This window comes from Leptonychotes weddellii, chromosome 7 (assembly GCF_054177405.1).
Source record: "Leptonychotes weddellii isolate Sample4059 chromosome 7, ASM5417740v2, whole genome shotgun sequence".
NCBI lineage: Eukaryota > Metazoa > Chordata > Mammalia > Carnivora > Phocidae > Leptonychotes > Leptonychotes weddellii.
This window is the reverse complement of record NC_138375.1, coordinates 91,990,920-92,012,292: the sequence shown is the minus strand read 5'-3', so window position 1 is coordinate 92,012,292 and position 21,373 is coordinate 91,990,920. Positions and strand designations below refer to the sequence as shown.

At 33.9% G+C, this 21,373-nt stretch overlaps 1 protein-coding gene across 1 annotated transcript in view; it reads left to right on the top strand.

Annotated features, from left to right (window-relative positions):
* Positions 1–21,373, top strand: part of FCHO2 (FCH and mu domain containing endocytic adaptor 2) — a 115,283-nt gene that overhangs the window by 65,637 nt on the left and 28,273 nt on the right. The window contains exons 12-18 of the mRNA XM_081826764.1: positions 6,802–6,862; positions 7,115–7,287; positions 8,935–8,946; positions 9,390–9,414; positions 11,576–11,618; positions 13,598–13,692; positions 18,121–18,224. Coding sequence (XP_081682890.1) covers positions 6,802–6,862; positions 7,115–7,287; positions 8,935–8,946; positions 9,390–9,414; positions 11,576–11,618; positions 13,598–13,692; positions 18,121–18,224 — 513 coding nt within the window. The remainder of the gene's footprint in view (positions 1–6,801; positions 6,863–7,114; positions 7,288–8,934; positions 8,947–9,389; positions 9,415–11,575; positions 11,619–13,597; positions 13,693–18,120; positions 18,225–21,373) is intronic.

The window sequence follows — 21,373 nt, the reverse complement described above, 5'->3', positions numbered from 1 at the left end:
ACCAGCTTATTGTAAATTTACTATTAAAATTATTTTACAGATGCATTTTTGGCTTTATATTACTAGATGTTTTTCTATTAAATAGAAGGTAGTTCTGCCTACCTTTGTAAAGTGGACATTTTACTTTTAAAATTTGCGTGGTACCATACCATATTGCTTTTTCTTGGGAAATATGCCAGATCTCAGATCTGCATACTTTATTTTAAAATGTGATGCTCTTATTACTGTATTCCTGATCATTAAAATATTATTTTACCTATTCAAGCATTTGAGTTTTAAGAGATTATCAGTTTAGAAAAACATAATAATAATCATGGTCAGTATTTTTCTGTGCTTTTTGTTTTGTAGAAAGTTTGTTTATATTTTTTATTTAAATATATTTCTTTATATATAATTGAGGAAGACATTAAATGGAGCTCCCTGCGGTTACAGTGGGAGAGTAGATTTATGAAATGGTGTAAGTAATGAGTAGACAGACACATTTTTCAAATTGTTCATTAGACTCTGGTCATGTTGCTAAGTGTAGTAGAGTCCAGCTGTCTGTCTCCTTTGCTTATTGTTCTTGCTTGCATGATTACTGTGTTTTTTGGTCCCAAGTCATTTTGATCTTTTATAGCATAATGGTGTACCAAGATAAAGATATTTTGTGAAATACTGTGTTTTATGTAACTTAAATAAAACTAGTATGTTTTCTTTAAAATAAGGAAATTATGATTTCTTAGTAAATGTATAGTGAAAATAGAAAAATAGATTTCTAGTGAGCTCTAGGGTTAAAATCATCAGAGTGTTTTAGAATTACATTTAATTTACCAGTTGTCTGTTTTGATACTCTTGGTTTACTAATTAATGAAAAACTTAGCAGATGTGTTTGACATTTACTTGAGTATTCATCATGCATTTCATTTTGGAATTATTTATGCATAGAATTTATTTGATGATTGCAGTATTGAATTAACTACTTTAATACTTCATGTTTTATATATACTCCCTTAAATAAAACATTTGTAATCCTCTCAGCTCATTGATACTATTCTATAATGATCAATATTAACCAATTTTGAACTTTTAATCTGTACTTGTCTGGAATTAGAAAAGGACTTTTAAGAGGATGCATAAGGCTAATGCCATATAAGAAATGATTGATAAATTTGTGTAGAAAGAAAACATCTAAAATTTAAAAAAATACATCATTGAAGAATTTGATTCAGTAAAGATAAATTGCCAGAGTATATTTGCAAGACATGTAACAAGGGGCTACTTTCCTTTATAAAGTTTATACAAATCATTACTAAAGGTGAGCATTGTCCCAATAGGAAAAGGGCATCATGATAAAAAGAAGCTATTTTCATAAATAGAAATAGAAGTGGTAAATAACCATAAGAAATGTTGTTCAGAATAGTAGTCTCATTCTGATGCAAATTAGAATGAAATTCCTATATTTACCTATCATTGGCAAAAGTTTTGGTATATTCATATTATTGGTAGGAATGTAAATTGATATAATCTGTCTTATGGGTAGTTTGGCAGTGTCTTCTCAAATAAGAAATGCATGTTCTTTTTGACTCTCCAGTCCTACTGCTTGAGGTTTACTGTTATGGCTATATTCACAAATTATATGTATGTGCTTGATCAAGATACATGCATACAGTAGTTGCTCCCCCCCTCCCTCCGCCTTATCTGAGGTTTCGCTTTCCATGGTTGAAGTTACTCATGGTCAATTGTGGTTCAGAAGCAGATGATCCTCCTTCTGATATATCATCAGAAGGTCATTAGTAGCCTAACACTACGTCACAGTGCCTGCTACATCATTTACGTCATGTCATCTCATCATGTAGGTATTTAATTATCTCACATTACAAGAAGGGTGAGTACAGTAAAATAAGATATTTTGAGAGAGACCACATTCACATAACTTTTTTTTTTTTAAAGATTTTATTTATTTATTTGAGAGAGAGAGCATGAGCAGGGTGAGGAGCAGAGGGAGAGGGAGAAGCAGACTCCCTGCTGAGCAGGGAGCCTTGATGATGCATGATGTGGGTCTTGATCCCAGCACCCTGGGATCATGACCTGAGCTGAAGGCAGGTGCTTCACTGACTGAGCTACCCAGGCGCCCCATCACATAACTTTTATTATAGTATATTGTTATAACTGTTTTATTTTATTATTAGTTATTGTTGTTAACCTCTTATTGTGCCTAAAAAAAAATCTCTTACCGTGTCTAATTTATAAATTGAACTTTATCATAGGTATGTATGTGTAGGAAAAAACATACTGTATATAGGATTCATTATTATCCCCAGTTTCAGGCCTCCACTGGAGTGTGGGAATGTATCCTCCCTGGATAAGGGAGACTAGAAGGAGGGAGGGAGAAGTAGAAGCAGATGTTTATTTCAACATTGTTTGTATTAACTCAACACTGAAAACACCCATCAAAATGGACATTGGTTAAATAAATTATTAAACATTCACTGTAGTAGTCATATGTTATAGAATTAGGTTGCCCTGTCTGCTGATATGGAAAGAGCTTACTAAAGAAAAGCAAGTATGGTTTTTAAGTAATTGCTGTTTTAAAAATATAAATGGGTAGATATCTTTGTTCTTTTTGTTTTTTTTTAAAGAATGTGTTACCAGATCCTTAAATGTACCTTTGGGGAGCGGGATTATAGTGGTGGTCCGCAGGGAGAAAAGGCTTTCATTATTTGTTTTATTTATGGCCTATTATTATTTATGACTTTTTTTTTATGGCTAGTCTTTTTGTTTTTTGGTTTTTTTTAATGTAGGCCTATACCTGACGTGGGACTTGAACTCACGATCCCGAGGTCAAGAGTTGCATGCTCTACTGACTTAGCCAGCCAGGCTCCCCTATGGCTAGTCTTAATAATTACTTTAAAAACAACCATAGTCTGCCTTGTTAGGGAAATTATTGTTTAATTTCTGTTCCTTTTTTAAATGATCTGTGTAATTAAAAAATTATTTTGAGGGACTGTATGTTTCAAAGGTTGACCAAGTAAGTGTGAATTGCTCTTTTCTTTTAGTTTTAGCCAATCTCCCCATTGTAAACAGAGATTGAGGAATATTCCACTAACTAGAGAGCTCTGTCCAAGCCTATTTTTTTTAAGTCACTACCACCACTATCCAAAACTGCCTTTAAGATAGTTGGGTGAAGTTACATGCTCTTTTTTTCATACTGCTTTGGCCTAATGTTTTCTCTAGCAGTGTAGGGTCTTTAAATAGGAATCATGGATTGAGTGGACAAAGGTATAAACAGGTATTGTGTAAGTTTTTATTAATATCAAGTTTCTATGAATAGTTTAGCATTGAAAACCTAATATGCTGAGAATCATGATTTATTGTGAAGTAATCAATTTGTAGTAAGTTTCAAAGATAGTGCAGAGCAGTCCCATGTACCTTTCACCTGCTTTCTCCTGATAACTTCTTGCAGAAATACAGTATAGTATCACAACTAGGATACTGACACTAATACAGACAAAGCAGAACATTTCCATTACCACAAGGGTCTGTTGTGCGGATTGCTCTTTTAGAGCCATTTCTCTTCCATCACTTAGCTTCTGGCAACAGCTAATCTTTTCTCCATTTTTATAATATTGTCATTTCAAGAATGTTATTTAAGTGGAATCCTATTATAACCTTTTCAGATTGGCTTTTTTTTTTTTTTTTTAATTTTTTATTTATTTGACAGCGCGAGAGCAAGAACACAGCAGGGGGAGTGGGAGAGGGAAAAGCAGGCTTCCCAGCGAGCAGGGAGCCCGATGTGGGGCTTGATCTGGGATCATGACCCGAGCTGAAGGCAGACGCTCAACGACTGAGCCACCCAGGCGCCCTAGATTGGCTTTTTTCATTCAGCATAATTCTTTGGTTTCTTCTAGATTATTGTGTGTATGAATAGTTTTTTGTTGAATAGTATTCCATGATATAGACGCACTAAAGTTTGCTTTAACCATTCACCTATCATAGGACATTTAGTTATTTCTAACTTTTGGCTCTTAGAAAAAAGTTGCTTTGAAGAATCATGTATGGACAGTGTCTCTCTATGACCCTGGTAATTTTCTTTCTGAAGTCTGTTTTATCTAACAGAAGGACAGTCATTCTATTCCCCCCACCTTTTTTTTAATGTTTACATGGTATATTTTTTCCATTATTTTACTTTCAACCTACCTATATTGTTACCTATGAAGTGAGTTTCTTATGTGCTGTAGATAGCATCTAGTTGGGTCATGTTTTTTAATCTGTTCTGCCAATCTGTCTTTCGTTACATTTGGACAATTTATATTTAACATAATTATTGACATATCAGGGCTAAGTATGTCATTTTTTGTTTTCTGTTTTTGTTTTTGTTTTCATTTTGTTTTCTTTTTCCTGTCTTCCCTGTGGGTTATTTGAACCTTTTTTACAACTCCATTATGATCTGTTTATAGTTTTTTAGCATATAGTTTTGTAAGATTTTTTAAATGTTTCCTCTAGTTCACTCTCTAGTACCTTCAGATAGTTTTGTTGTTGTTTTTTTTTATGACCAGAGTTTATAGTTGTAATCTTCAAGAAGTTCGTCCATAAGCCCCTTCTCAGCCCTATAGAAAACAGCTCAGTATTCATCGGGGAGGTTATGTGCTATGGTGAGCACTGTGAATTGTGTAAGACTGATGAATCACAGACCTGTACCCCTGAAACAAATAATGCATTATATGTTAATAAAAAAAAGAAAACAGCTCAGTATTATTTGAAATTATTACATGTACTATATAATGTATTGTAAACAAATTTAAAAGTAGTATCAGCAAATCCTTAGAACTTCTAGGGGATTAAACATCTGGTATGTTTCTAGGGTACTGGGAATAAAAATCAAGTATTTTATAAAAACCTTAATTCTGACTTCTAATGAATTCACATTTGGTAAAGTTTATTTTTTAAAGTATTTTTAAATATTTGCATAAAAGCAAGCAATATGTAGAACTCAAAATACTCTAGTTCTAGGGATGTAACTATATACTTGTCATCTTTTTAATATATGGAATCTGCTCTTTACTATTAGATTTTTCATTTCTAGATTTTAATCCAGTCTGTTAACTCACTGCTGGCTGCAGTAGACTTTTTATTCAGATTGGAAGCTGTAGCCATGTAAATTCTGCTCTTAGTTCTCCTTGACTTTGTGCTGTGCCTTTTGTTGAGCTTAAGCAGGTGAATGGAGGAAGAGAACAGCGAACTTTACCAGTAGAAGAATACTGGCTCTCCATTTCCAACTGATCGCTTGGCATTTCTTGCTGATCTTTTTTTTTTTTTTTAACTTTTTGGAATTGTTTTATTCTTGTATTTTTTTTTTTGTAAGTTAGAAGTTATTTCTGGGATGCCTGGGTGGCTCAGTTGGTTAAGCATCTGCCTTCGGCTCAGGTCATGATCTCAGGGTCCTGGGATTGAGTCCCACATTGGGCTCCCTGCTCAGAGGGAGTGGGGGAGGTCTGCTTGTCCCTCTCGCTCTGCCCATCCCTCTGCAGGTGCTCGCTCTCTCTCAAATAAATAAAATCTTAAAAAAAAGTTTCCAAATAAAAACACTTGTATACCCTTAACTTTTTATTACATTTGCTGTAACAGTTGCATTCTTCTTACATGCATGTGTTCATGTGTGTATAAGTTTTTTTCTGATCCATTTCACTATAAATTCTATACATTATGGCCCTTCATGCTTAACTACTTAAATATTCCTAAAAACAGGAATATTATCTCAACATAGCATACTTAGAGAAGTGTCCCTCCTTGACTTCATCATCATCCCTTGGAGGTAACCAACTTCATTGTATTCTGATTTCTCCTTCCAGTGGCTTTTTTCCCATAAAGATAAGCAGGTATCTGTGTTTTTAAATTTTCCCATCTTTCTTACTTCTAGGCTTTTTTCAATTAGCAGTATTTCCTATAAGTCATTTCAGTGAGTTCATGGAAACTTTTTTTCATTTTTTAAAAAATAATTAAATGGTACTCTGTTTTCTGTATGTACTATAGTTTATTCAACTATGCTTGGACATTTAGGTGCTTTCCAGCAATTCTGAATTACAAATCATCTTTGATGAATAAACTTGTTGCATATGTGTGTTTAAATTGTTGGGGTGTATCTTTAGGGTAAATTCCTAGAAATTGAATTTCTGGGTGGGAGAGTAATAAATACATATCTGTTTTTGTTAGATAATGCTAAATTTCTCTCTGTAGGGATTATACTATTTTGTATTTATACCAGCAAAGTATAAGAGTACATTTTCCCACAGTTTGCTAACAGAGTGTATTTTTGAGCATCTGAATTTTTGCCTGTCTCATGTAAGGGACAATATTTTAGTGTAGTTTTAATTTTTTTGGTCATCTTTCATTTTTGTTTTTTTTAATTCTGTATTTTTGATAAAATTTCCATTTATTTAACCTGCCAGTCCTCTGATTTCATCATCTCTCATTTCCAGACACATACAGTCTTGTGCTTTTATTTCTTCACTTTAAAGAATTGGGTGAAATTTTGGTTACAGAACTGCTGGTGTTCCTGCCTGAATACCTGTTCTCTTCCTTGTAGTGTTTCTCCCCTTTCATTTTGCAGTGCTTTTCTCTTTCAGACAAGTAAAGTACAGAATGTGAGCTGAAGTTAACTTAACCAAAAAGATAGAACTTTCCCAGTGTTACTAATTTTATGAACCTGTTGTTATTTGATAAATGATGTAGCTGCTGTAAAAGGTAAAGCTGTTTTGCTAATCTTTTATATTTCTGTAGTTGGAGCCATCATTATAGTAAGTCTTTTTCTTCTTCTTCCCATAGAACATTCCTGATGTAGATGAAGAAGGCTATAGTATAAAACCAGAAGCAAATCAGAATGATATCCTTTTATTATCTGGATATTCCTATGGATTGTGTCTATAAGTAGACCATTATAACACAATATTCTGTTGTTTAAAAATGTGACTCCATATTTTTCATTTGACATGTTTTTACTAATGAAAGTTAGTAGTTCTGTATCTGTTAAAGTCCATCTGATCTCTTAAAGGTTTATATTCCTTTTTATAAATGTGTGAAAAACTGGTTATGCGTTAAGATAGTTTAAAAACTAAATTCTTTGACTGATATTCACATACCAAAGAGAACCATTTCTACTCATCTAGTGATTCTGATTCTGAAGATGAAGAACCAAAGAAGTATCGGATACAGATCAAACCTATGCATCCAAATAACTCCCATCACACAATGGCTTCCTTGGATGAATTAAAAGTGTCTATAGGAAATATCACGCTCTCACCAGCAATATCTGTAAGTAAGAAAATGAACAAGTTTGTGCTTTTTACATAGAAGCCTTTATTTATTTATTTATTTTTTTACCTCATCTACTTGCATCTGGTTAATTTTAGCAATAGTTAATTAAGCATATTGGATAAGGAAATATTTTATAATTTTTCTTCCATTTTATTGAGGTATATAGTTTTTAATTTTTATATAGGCAAATAAACTTGAGTTTGGCTTAGTTTTGCTTCCCTTCGAAAGTGTTTTACAAGGAAACAAAAATGTAGAAAATCTTTTTCTGCCATTTTATTTTATAAACTGTATGTTTCAGAAATTTTAACTGGCAGTATTAATCTTTTCCTCATCTAATTTTAAAGATTTTCATCCATATTTTATGAACCTTACGTGAATGGGAATTCTGTAAAAAGGGATTTAAAGATTAAATTATATGTCTGCTGCTTTTGTAACTGCAAGGTTTGTTTTTCCATATGTTTTATATTTTAAAAAGGCAAATACAAAAATTTTTAGTGATCATGGTTAATTCCTCAATTCTAAGATACCACACTTAACAGGTTTTGAGGGAGGAAAAAAAAATTGCTGTAACTAATATTTCCATTGATGTCATACTCTAAGTTCAGGAATGTTAAACTATGGGGGAAAAAGCTTAGAATGACAATTTAGTCTATCTGTACATGCTTATCATAATTGATATTAAGCCTGTTCTCCTCGATAATGGAGAATAAAAGTTCTCCCCATTTCATATTGTTACTTAATTATGTATTTTAAATAGTCTGTATGTATTTGGGAAAAGGTGTTTTTCTCTCAGTCATGCACTTTTAGCATTTAATTTTTTTTCTACCAAAAAGTTCTGAAGTGAGGTTTGCTATTTTATTTATTGCTATTTTAACATTAGGATTAATGCTCAGATTATTATATAGATATAATTATTATTATATAGATATAATTTTATTACTGTTATTATATAAATGAAGTTATGAAACCATTAAAAATTCTTTATTGTGTAAGAGCAAAACTAATTTAAAAAATACATGTAAATAAATAAAACCAAATTAGGGGCGCCTGGGTGGCTCAGTCGTTAAGCGTCTGCCTTCGGCTCAGGTCATGGTCCCAGGGTCCTGGGATCGAGCCCCGCATCGGGCTCCCTGCTCTGCAGGAAGCCTGCTTCCCCCTCTCCTACTCCCCCTGCTTATGTTCCCTCTCTTGCTATGTTTCTCTCTGTCAAATAAATAAAATCTTAAAAAAATAAAAAAATAAATAAAAACCAAATTATAGGGGAATATATATGCCAAAACATTAAACACCTAGCTCTGGGTAGTGAGAGCATTAATGGTTTAAAATTTTGTCCTTTGTACTTTTCTCTCTCTTCTATTTTTTAAAAAATGGTGAACATATTACTTTCATACTGAGAAAATAAATAATGAGGAAATTTTAATCGTTAATATTGGGCTTGAAAAGAGGATAGTTTGAGTATATTTTGCTGGCCAGTTTGCTTATCTAGCTCATGTCCCTTACCCTAACAATGTTCTGCATGTGTTTTAAGGTGTATAGACTTTAGGTATGATTCAGAAGTGAATAGACAAATTATGAGACTAAGAAAATAAGATATTTTAAATTCTAAAATGTACACTATGTCTTTTTCTTTCCATGTACAACTAGAGACACAGCCCAGTAAGTACAAGATTTTATATTTTTACCTACTGACTTAAAAAAAAATCCTTTTAATGTTTGAATGTTGATTTTCAAAGTATTTGTTTTAAATTTTTTAAACTAGCAGATCACAGTATCTTGCTGTAGGTACTAACATTTTGATAATCTTTTACTATAAAACACTGAAAGTTTTTTTTAGTGTAGTTTATAATTGAGTAGATATACTAAAAACAACTTAAAATTGGATGCCCATTAACAGTTTATGAAGTATGAACCTGGCTGGCTCACTCTGTTAGAGCATGCAACTCTTGATCTTAGCATTGTGAGTTTAAACACCGTGTTGGGCATGGAACCTACTTAAAAAAATTAAAAATATATTTAAAAAAAAATTTTTTTTTTTTACCAAGTATTTCATTACCAAATTATTTGTTTAATGACACGTAGTGTTTGCATTTCTGTTTTAGGTGCAGATGAATCGGAATTCATCTAGTAAGTTTGACATTTGAATTGGTTATTTTATGTCTATTAAAATTTATCAGGCAGGGGCACCTGGGTGGCTCATTTGGTTAAGTGTCTGCCTTCAGCTCAGGTCATGATCCCAGGGTCCTGTGATCGAGTCCCATGTCAGGCTCCCTGCTTGCTGGGGAGCCTGCTTCTCCCTCTCCCTCTGCTGCTCCCCCTGCTTGTGCGCGCTCTCTCTCTGTCAGATAAATAAATAAAATCTTAAAAAAATTTTATTAGGCAGTTTGCTAAGCTTATTGTAGCCTTACATATGTAGTTAGAGAAATAAATGGTTTGTTCTCATCACAACTGTTAACAACAGACTAGAAGGATACTAACTTTAAACAGAAGACAACTTAGGTATATTATTTCTTTTAGCATTTAGACATGCCTTCAAGTTTAATACTTGGCTACAACATTTTTCAGAAATCAACAAAGCCAAAGATAACAATGTTAAAACTGTTTAACTGGCATAACTCTGCCTCATGAACCAGAAGGCATTATGAGATGAGTAAGTTTTAGCTTTACTTACTTATAAATCATATCATAATTGCAATTTGTATTGTATGGTTTTTAGTATAGTAACTTAATTATACTAAAAAATTGGGAGGTGGGTGCTGGCATCTTCAGCATCATCATTAAAAATATCGAAGGTGGGAAAAAGTAGAGTTGAGGCAGCCTACTCAAAAGTTATGCGATTTTGTAAACATAAGGCTTAATAAAAATCATAACATCAATCCTATTAAAAATTCTACCCATAAGATTAGGGGTACCTGGGTGGCTCAGTCAGTTAAGCATCTCCCTTTGGCTCAGGTCATGATCCCGGCATCCTGAGATCAAGCCCCAGGTTGGCCTCCCTGCTCAGTGGGGAACCTGCTTCTCCCTCTTCCTCTTCCCATCCCTGCCCTCCCCCCTTCGGTTCATGCTCTCTCCTTCAAATCAAAATTTTTAAAAAAATTCTAGCACAATTGACAAGACTTATTAAATGCATAATAAATACCAAACTAAAAGTAAGATTTTAGTTTAAAAAAAAATGGTGAGTAGCTTATTGATATAGGGATGCCAGGAAAAGGAGGATAAAAGTGGGCTGGTTTTATGCAGTTACTTACAAAAGGGCAAATTGCAGAAACATGGAGGAGAACAGCACAGTAGGTACTTTGGGGCCAAACAGAGGGCCAAATTGAGGTCAGTGTGGGACAGTGTGGTAGGAAGGGACATCATGTACAGAGTGGTATTCCTCATAGTTTGCTGCACTTATCCATGTTGCTGTATTTTCATTCATCAGCTATTGGTTAGTGATCTAAGACATTAAGGTGCAGGGAAATTTGCTTATGAACTGACATGACTTTTGCACATTACTGAGTCTCTTTACTTTCGTACAGTTGCTAATGAAATGATTCACATTACCAGTGCAAAAGGGAGCAAAACAGCCTATCTTATCAAGACTTGCTCTAGGTTCCTATAAAAATTTTAATTTTTCAAGATATCCTTCAAGAATAACTATTTTTGGTCAACATAATAATATTCTTAGAACTTGAAAAATGCTTTCATGATTCATCAGCTATAATTCTTGAGTAATAACGTATTTCAACGTATGTTCTAACTTTTATAGTTCTAGCCCATATTTCAGTGATCTGAACAGCAGTTTTATTTTCATGAATATCATAGTTTCATTGACCTAAGTAATTTCTTACCAAAGATGTTAGAAGAAATGAGGACATAGCAGAAATTCAGCTATTATTTTGATATTCTTAGATGATATTCTTAGCATGTTAGAAAACTTGCTGAAGTCTTATTTTCCTGGGGCGTCTGGGTGGCTCAGTCGTTAGGCGTCTGCCTTTGTTCGGCTCAGGTCATGATCCCAGGGTCCTGGGATCAAGCCCTGCATTGGGCTCCCTGCTCGTCGGGAAGCCTGCTTCTCCCTCTCCCACTCCCTCTAAATTCCCTCTCTCGCTGTGTCTCTGTCAAATAAATAAATAAAATCTTAAAAAAAAGTCTTATTTTCCTTTTCTTCATAATTTAAAAAACTGTTACCAATTCCACAATTTTAAAATTGTTCATAGTAATGAGTTATGCATATAATGTTTCTCTTAACATTTAAATATTACTCAGATTATGAATTTTTTCATATTTCGATTTTTTTAATTAGGTGAGGAGCTAACAAAATCAAAGCCATGTGCTGCATCCAATGAGTAAGTTTCATAGTTATATTTTATTTTTAAATAGACTATTCATAGCAGTTTTAGGTTCATAGCAAAATTGAGGGGAAGCTACAGAGGTTTTGCATATATATTCTCTGCCCCCATATATGCCCAGCCTCCTTCACTATCAGAATCCCCCACTAGAGTAACACATTTGTTAGAACTGATGAACCTACACTGACACATCATTGTCACCGTGGTTTACATTAGAATCCACTCTTGTTCTTATGTATCCTGTGAGTTTTGACAAATGGGTAAGGACATGTGTCTCTACCATTATGGTGTCATACAGAATAGTTCAACTGTACTAAAAAACCTTTGTCCTCTACCTGTTCATCCTTACCCCTTTACTGTGTTTAGAATTAAATATTCTTTTGTCCTTTTTTTCTAGAGTTTTATTATCTTTGCAGTTTCAGTTTGAGTGTTGGTAATCATCCTCTTTTCTAAGCTGTGAAACACTCTGGAGTTTCTAGCTGTTTTAAATTCTCATTTGACACTATAATTTTTTTAAAAATCCTTATAAATGGCCTTGGTGGCTTCACTGCCTCTAAATAAAGGCTAATGTCCCAAGTTCGTTCATGTCTGTATTTCAACTAGTTATTCTCATGGAAATTTTCTTTCTTCCTTCAGTTTTGGCTGTGACTGTGTAAAATAGATTGTCCTTTTCATGAACTTCAAAACAAGGAAGTGTCTCAATTAAGTTAAAAAGGCTAGAAAACGTGTTGCTAGCTCTTTTTAAAAAGAAAAAAATGTTTTAAGCCAGTGTTTCATGGGTCCTTTTTCATTTCAGTATCTGTCAATAAGAATACATTCTTTTAATTTCTTTTTTGCATAAGTAAAAGTATAGGCTTCATTAAATGGATAGCTTAAGATAATTTGATACTTTGAAAACTAGGCACTAATTGAGCACAGTGATGGTATTCATTTATCATTTTTAAAGGTAAGTTCAGTGTTTTAAAAATTTTGTTTTTAGTAATTTATGCAGTTGTGATTCTCTACGTTTTATATACAGGATGTAGTATGCTTCCATGTAGGTGCATGTTGAGATACTAGATATGTGCTTATAGATAATTGTACCATTTTCATTGTAATGAGCCTGTTTTCTAAGATTTAAAAACACTCTATTAAATAATGGCAGTTTGATACATTAAAATATTGTTTTAATGGGATTAAGTTGAATCCTAAGAGAAATTAGTCCGGTGGATTTCAAGGGGTCATTGGTGGGAAATCTTTGGTTATACAGCATGTTGAGTTTTTTGAAACTTGAAAGTTGATGCTCTTGATGATTTTGTCCATAGTCTTGATGACCTCTCGTAAAAAGACATGCATGATCCAAACATTTCACTAGACTGCCGCAGTGGCCCAGGCTGTGGATTGTCTAGGGAGAAGTCCTGCCCTTGCATGATCTACTATAGTAATCAGACCTTTGAAATTTATATCAAGCTGTTGGGCTTACTTCTGTACTTGCCAATTTCAAAGATGAAGAGGAAAGGGTAAAAGATTTTTTTAAAAGTACTTAACTCTGACCTTATAAAATTTCTGCCTGATTTCCTGTGCATGATTTGGTGCTAGGTGTGAATGAACAGACCTGACACTACTGTAGAATCAAGTACCTTTGTGTCCTTGGGCAGCTCATTTAGACTCCAGTGGGCTGCTTTTCTTCATTTGTAAAGCTGAAATGATTTCTATTCTTACAGCCCCAAACACAGTTAAGAAGGTGTGATTGGTGCCCATTATCTTCTCTACTGCCTCCTACATAATGTTATCAGAAGTTCTGCTTATAGTAGTTAAAAAAAATTTTAATTTAAACCAGTATTTGTTAAGTTTCTTCACATATTCCATTGGCAGAATATCCAACTTTTAAATGCTATATATTTAGCTATTACAATTCTGTGAGATAAAAGTGACTAAATTTTATACTAATAAAATATTCCTTTGTTAAAATCTTTATTTTTAAAATGTTATTGCAGGAAAGGGACCAGTGATTTACTTGCTTGGGATCCCCTGTTTGGACCATCTCTTGATTCATCTTCTTCAACTTCACTAACTTCGTCATCATCATCAGGTAATGTGTGTGTGTGTATGTGTATATATATATATTTAAACTGAGGAATTCATTAGTCACTTTTGTGTTATACTTAGCGATAAAAAATATTCTTAACTTATCCTCTCATATTGCCAGATAAAGTGATTTTATACTGGTTTTGTTAGCTGAAGGACCTATGGCTTAAACAAAAATTTATGAAACACCAATTTTTTTAATTTATATATTTCTATGCATCATTCCCTTATCAGTGCCCAAATAATTCTCACTGTTCTTAGATAATTCCACTGCATAGATGTGCATTAGTGTTATCAGTCTTTTCTTACCAGACATTTGAGTTGCATCCAGTTTTCTAGTATTATGAAAAGCCATGGATAGAATTTTGTGTACGTTTCGTAATATCCTTATAATTTATCAGTACAACGTTTGAGTCTCAAGATATACCCATTGGTATTTATTGCCAAACTGCTTTCCAGAAAGGCTTTAGCACTTCCCAAGCAATGTGTCAAAGAACCTGATGAATGCTTTTTAGTTGTTGTTTTGGCAAGAATATGTTCATTTTCTCTTTTCTTCAAAATATAAAATCCCACTAGCCAACAATCCAAGTAGGCATCAAAATGCTTGTTTAATAAAACCATTGCTTGTTCAAAGCAAGAAAATAAATTCACTTTAAGTTGGTCTTCAGCCTTCTCTGGGATTTCATGAATGCTGTTCAGTATTTGGGGTTAGGAGAGTGATGGAATGGTGAGGAGAGAACTTGAATTGATCGAGTTCATGCCACGTTGCTCTGCTAGGAGTTACACACACTCTGTTTAGTTTCACTTCATTAACTGCTCCATGAAGTCCATTTTAATGTCCCTGTTTGTAGATTAAAAAAAAAGTAAAGCTCAGAGATGATCAGGAACTTCTCTGAGATCATTTCATAGGAAATGATGAAGCATTGATTCAAACCTGGATCTTACTAATTTTAAAGTCTTCATTCTGTTTATTGCACTCTGACATATTAACTAAACTATAAGCCATTCCAAAACATTTTACTATTAATAAAGTAAACACCGGTATTTAAAATTAGATTGTTCATAAACCAATTTTTAAAAGAAATTATAAATGGATGTTAGGCAACCTTAACTCCAATTTGGAATTTTGAAGGAGCAGTGATCTATATTTAATACTTGTAAAACAGCAAGAAACAATGAAAGATTGTTGAACATAATCTGAAGTGGCATTATAGCCTTCCTCAATGGGCATGTTATTATTTAGTTTTATAAAACTAACCTAATAGCTTGTATAAGAAAAGTAAGTATACAGGAAAAACTGAAGTTGTCATTACAGTCTCTTTTTTGTTTAGTGAAAATGTCAGAATGATGTTTTGTATTTAGAATGAAGATCATTCTAAGTATGTTTTTCAATTTTGTTAATATATTTAAAATTATTTTTTCAAAATACTGAATAAAAATTTTCACATTGGTATCACAGAGGCTTTAGTTATATAGAAAATTTCTTCCTAACTCTGCCCATAGTTTCTTACTCTTTCAGCACTGTCTCTTCCTTTTCAAAAAAGTTCTTGCTTTTCCTCTTGCTAACTGTCTCAAGTATGTTTCACCCCTATCACTTTTAACTTCAGGTTAAAAATGGTTCATTTTTGTTCAGTGGCCATTGGATGTGTAGTAGCTATGAAATAAAAAGTAACAAAAGGTTAATACATGTTTTAAGTTCACTTTTGTATGCATTTTTACCTTCCTATACAGTCTGAAAAATGATGTCAAATTATTTTACCTTTCCAAGAATGTTAGTCATGTTGAAAAGAGATGATGGTAAAAATCTCAAAAGATTTGACAAGGTGAAAAGGTGATAGTGCTGTGTTACTCAGCAAAGTGCCTGACTGGCTAGTGATAGATAAAATCTAGTGTTGGAATTAATATAAAAAACTAGTCTAATATTTTTCAAAAGATAATTTTAAGGCATTTTTGCAGATTACAAGTGCTCAGTTAATTCATCAACAGAAGAAGTGGTCTACAGTAAGACTTATCATAGGAGGGTTTTATTTATGTATCAGTGTTTAGACTTTTGCCAACTGTTAGAGATACCTTTTGCTCCTCTGAGAAGACAGGAATAATTATGGCTTTATATATTTTGGACCTTCAGTTTTACTCATATGTTTTTTAAGTTTCTTAATCCACGTACTTATTTTCCTCAGTTAATAGAAAATTTGGGCTCAGGTTTTTGTTTAAAAAATGTATTACTACATTTTTCTAGTTTTGAGTGATTAAAATAACATTAACCTGAAACAAGAAAACTATTTGGCTATGTAGATTCATGCTTTTGTTCAAGAATTTTCCTGTTGCTTCTGGTTTTCAACTGCTTTCCCCTCCTTCAGCTTAAGGAACTTGAAGAGTGCAACAGAAACTCTTTGTCTCGCAATAATTTGTTTGAGTGTACAGTAATTGAGTCTTTACTTGAAACCAGCATGTATTTGGAATTTGAAAAAGCAAATTGTGATTATTTGAAAGAGCTGAACTTTAACAGTTCTACCAGGCTAGGTTTGTTTGGAGTCAATCTTACTGTAATTTGGACAGGCCATTTGTCAGTAATGAAGCTCAGGTATACATGTCTCTATGATGTTAAGCTCTCACAAGCTTGAAATAACTTGGATATCGGTCAGTGCTGTTTTCATTGATAATGAGCCTATTTTTAAAGTCAGTATGTCATAGCACAGGGAAGTGTTATGGTTCTCAGGTTGGTGCACATTTCTTCCAGTGTACTGTTTAAAGTAGGAGCGCAGCATGAAAGAAGTGGTGCTCACTGGAAGAAGGCAGCAGCCTTAGAATCTACACATGGTTTCTTAGCAGCTTTATGTTGTTTCCTTCAAGCAACTTGAACTGTGCTTGTATCTATTATCCTTTCCTAGGACATGCTTTCTAAATGATTCCATACCCCTCACGCTGTGACTTTCACGCCTCTGTGACTGCCTTTCCTGTTGCCTCCATTCTCCTTCCTTTCACACCTACATTGCTTCATCAGTGACCATGGGTCGTCAGTTTGTTTCTCCATGGATATACTGAGGCCTGTTCATATATTTTTAACTTTGCACATCTGCAAACTTAATGTAATGATTTATATTTCTTCCCATCCATATTCTTCAGTCTGAATTACAGCCCCACCTTTTAGAATGAACCAAAGGGATTTGAAAATCCTTTAAAATAAAGATGACTTAAACAGGGATGCCTGTGTGGCTCAGTCGGGTAAGCATCTGCCTTCGGCTGAGGTCATGATCCCAGGATCCTGGGATCGAGTCCCTCGTCAGGCTCCTTTCTCAGCACGGAGCCTGCTTCTCTCTCTGCCTGCCGCTCCCCCTCTCTCCCCCTCTCTGACAAATAAGTAAAATCTTTAAAAAAAAAAAAAAAAAGAAAAGAGATGATTTAAATGTATTTGCTTCCATTCTTCACTCTTGTTTTGATTATGCTAATACATTCGTGACTTTTGATGATGTACACTTGGATTTCATTAATTTCTACCAAGATAGAGTTATTTTTAATTAGGACTACTCAGGTTAGTGTCTGATTTATAAAGTGGCAAAACTTGCAGATGGCGTTGAAAAAACAGTGAACATTAAATTTATGTAGGATTTAGGAGCAGTGAATGTTATATAGGACTTCTATAGGGGGTGTTTTCTTACCAAAAATTATAGTGATTTGCAGGAATTTTTTTCATAAATAAGATATTTTTAATACTTCTAATTATCACCAGAAACTTTGCAGTGTAATTCAACTTGTAATTTGACTTTTTTTTTTTTTTTAAAGATTTTATTTATTTATTTGAGAGAGAGAATGAGATAGAGAGAGCATGAGAGGGGGGAGGGTCAGAGGGAGAGGCAGACTCCCTGCTGAGCAGGGAGCCCGATGCGGGACTCGATCCCGGGACTCCAGGATCATGACCTGAGCCGAAGGCAGTCGCTTAACCAACTGAGCCACCCAGGCGCCCCTGTAATTTGACTTTTAATTAAGGTAAGTGTTTTATTTAGAGTTCATGTTACTACTTCGAAGGTGTTACTTCAAAGGCTTGGTCTTACATTACTGTCTGTAAGTAGATGGACTGGCAATAAACTAAAGACCTTAGCCTTCAATTGGTTTATTTTCACTAGCTTATTTGTCAGATTTTATTTTTTTACGGGTATAAAGAATTGAAATAGGAATACAGTTGATGTGTGTCAGTTCTACTGAAAAGTTAATGTTTTTTGTTTTTTGTTTTTTTTCCAGGAATATTGTTAGCTTCAAGAAAAGCCTATTTGATAGATTCCCAGTATTTCACCAAATATCAATAATTATATATATTTAAAAACTCCTGAAAATGAGCTTTGAGTCCTAAGAGTTCCTCTATAATAGGATGTCTTTATGTAAGGATTGCTACAAACTAATGATTTTCTTCAAATTCTCTTTTTCCCCTTACCAGCCAGGCCCACAACTCCTCTTTCTGTAGGCACCATTGTCCCACCTCCAAGGCCTGCTTCCAGACCAAAGCTTACTTCAGGCAAACTCAGTGGGATTAATGAAATAGTATGTACTCAGGTGTTTGTTTTTTTTAATTATAACTGTTTGATTTAAGATGCAAATGGTATTTTTTCTATATGCCCCTTTACAGTTAAGCACTTGGAATTATCTACTTGAGTCTTCAAAGAGTAGAAAAGTTTCCCATCCAACATTTCCCTTTACTCCCTCATATTATCTCAGTGATCATACACATGGATTGATACATTGCTTAGGAGGAAAGGAGATTCCGGAGAAAGTTAGCACATAAAAATACCATTCAGTAATCATTCTTTCACATTTAAGAAGCAATACTCATGTAACTCTGCTTTAAGTCAAATACTAAGGAAGAAATGGTGGCCTGTTCTTAGGGCTTAGAAGTATACTGGCAGGAGAATCCTGGAGGGCATCTAGTCCAGCTTTGTTTTATACATAAAGAAACTAGAGTTTGTTCAGATCACTTAACTGACTTGTCAAAGTACATGTTGCTTCAGGAAAAAAGTATTGGCCTACAAAAGTTGTCAGGTAATTAAAGAAAATCTACAAGTTACATTCAGAGTGAGGCTCTCCCAAACCACTTGCCTCTCATCTCTTCTACTTTGCTTCATGTTTTACACTAATTACCAGTGTTATATTTCTAAAAGTCAAGCTTAACCTTTTTCCCCAGATAGACGTCTCCATTGGTTCCCCACTCTCCATGTGGTTGAATGTTTTAGCTGAACGTACAAGGCTTTTTATCAAGTTGCCTCAACACCTAGGTTATTACCAGACTAACTGCCCAAGTTTCTCCTCTTTGCAACCTATGTTCCAGCCCTTTGAAACTTTCCACTGTTCATCAAACACATCATATTCTTTTATGCATCCGTGTTTTATTTTGCTCCCTTTACTAAAATGTCCCTCAGTTGTCTATGTAGGACACTGGTCTCTTTTTTTAAGAACCAGCTATCATCTAGCTAAAGCCCTCTTTGATCATTACTCTTCCCCAAGTAGATTTAATCATTCTCTTCCTTATACCCCTATACTTTGCTCATATTTCTTCTGGTGCACAAATTACATTATATATACTTTCCTTGTGTGTTCCCTTCACCGGACTATACCTTTGGCGAACTCATACTTTGCATAATACCTGTCACATAGTGAGGAGATGTTTCATGAATAAATGAAAAGGCTGGAGCACCAAGTGTTGAAATGGTGACATCTTTCTCCTTTTATCCTAACAAACAGACCTAAGGAAGTGAACTCAAAGACTCTAGGTACAGGCTGCCAAGATGATGATTATTTGAGTAATACAAAAATGACTGCCTCTTAGTAACATGGGATTTTTTCCTGATTATAAGAGATCATGTAAAATTTGGGAAATAGATAAAACAGAAAATTAAAATCCCTTCCATACTTCATGACCCAAAGATATCCACTTAACCTCTTTTATTATACCCTTTCATTAATTTTTGAGTGCTTAAGTATTCATTTGCAGTAAAACATAGTTGTTAAAAAAGCACAGCTTATTAGTGACTAATTACCTGAGCAACATTAACCAAGTTATATATTTGGAGTCTCTGTTTCCTTATCGGTAAATGGGTATAAAGATAATAGGTGGTGTGAGACTTACATGAGTTGCTTGGAATGCAATTGCTCAAAAAAGTTAACTGTGAATGATAAATCAAAGGTCATACCTTACATATTTTTTATTCTTCACTTGAAAATATTTGGGGGATATCTTTCTATTTCATGAATTATTCCATAGATTTCAAACTTCTTTCAAGTGGTAGAATCCTTTGTCAAATGATCTTAAGTTGCAAATCTATTAAATAAGTAAAAGTGGGACTTTTCTACTTGAATCTTTCACCCTTTATTCCCTGCCCTAGCCTTGCAAACCTTCTAGAAACCACCCTGAGGGCTTCAAGGAGCACCTTTTGAAACGACTGCAGAGCATAAATGCTCTTACAACACCACTGTCTGTCAGCATTAAATTTTCAAAGGTTTTTAGAAATGTGATTATTTGACATTTAGTTTATTTCCAAGTTTTCATTATTCAGCATTGCCTTAATGATTTCATTATAAACAATGTCTTAATGAATATCCTTTTGTTTACTTCTTTGCATACATTATTAGTAAAAAATTTTAAAGTAAAATTCATGAACTAAAGGCACATTTTTAAGACTCTTGATTATTGCTGTATTGCCCACCAGAAAGGTTATGCTGATTTGAATTCTCTCCAGCTGTACATCAGAGTGCTCTTTTCCTTGCATGCTTGTATGTGCACTTTTCTGGGGAGACTAGATGTTCACAGGGTCTATAATCACACCCTTTCACATTTTGATAGGGAATGCCTCATTGTTCTAGAGCAGTTGTTTTCAAAGTTTGGTCCCCAGACCAGCAGCAGCATTACCATCACGTAGGATCTTGGTAGAAATGCAGTTTCTCTGGCTCTACCCCAGGAAAATCAGAAGCTCTGTGAAGTGGCCCTCTGAGTGCTTCTGATGCATTTTAAGAACTGCTGTTTTTAAGTAGTGCTGTTCAATAGAAATACCACGCAGCAACATATATTAAAGTTTTCTAGTAGCCACATTAAAAAAGTAAAAACAGTGAAATTGACTTATTTTACTCATTAAAAAATCATTTTATAATGTAATCAGTATAAGGAGTGAGTATCTTTTCTGTTTGTGTGTGCTAAGTCTTCAAAATCTGTGCATTTTATACTTAAAGCTCATCTCAAATTTGGACTAGCCACATTTCTAGTGCTAGTGGCTACCATACTGGACAGTGCCATTCTACAATAAGGGAAAACCACTTGAAAAAATAGGTGTTTTTGTCCTTTCATAAACAATTATAAAGTACACATTCTAAATTGTAAATTATAAAAATGTAGCGACATAATATTGGTCATAAGGCCATGTTGCTACAGGAGAAATTTCCCCCACAGTAGTTGATCAAGACTTTTTTCTAAGCTTGCAGGTTTCAGATTAGCTGTTTAATTTACTATGTGTTTGGCCTCATGCCATGCACTACTTTCATCTGTATATATAGGGAGCTGCAGTTTTACACCTTACTATATTTTTTCAGTCTTATTAGTCATCATTATCAGTCATCAAAAAGCCATTCTCTGGAACTAATAGTTTAAAGTTATTTGCGGGAGTGGGGGTTTACTTAGTATAAAACACTTTGGATGGTATCTAATT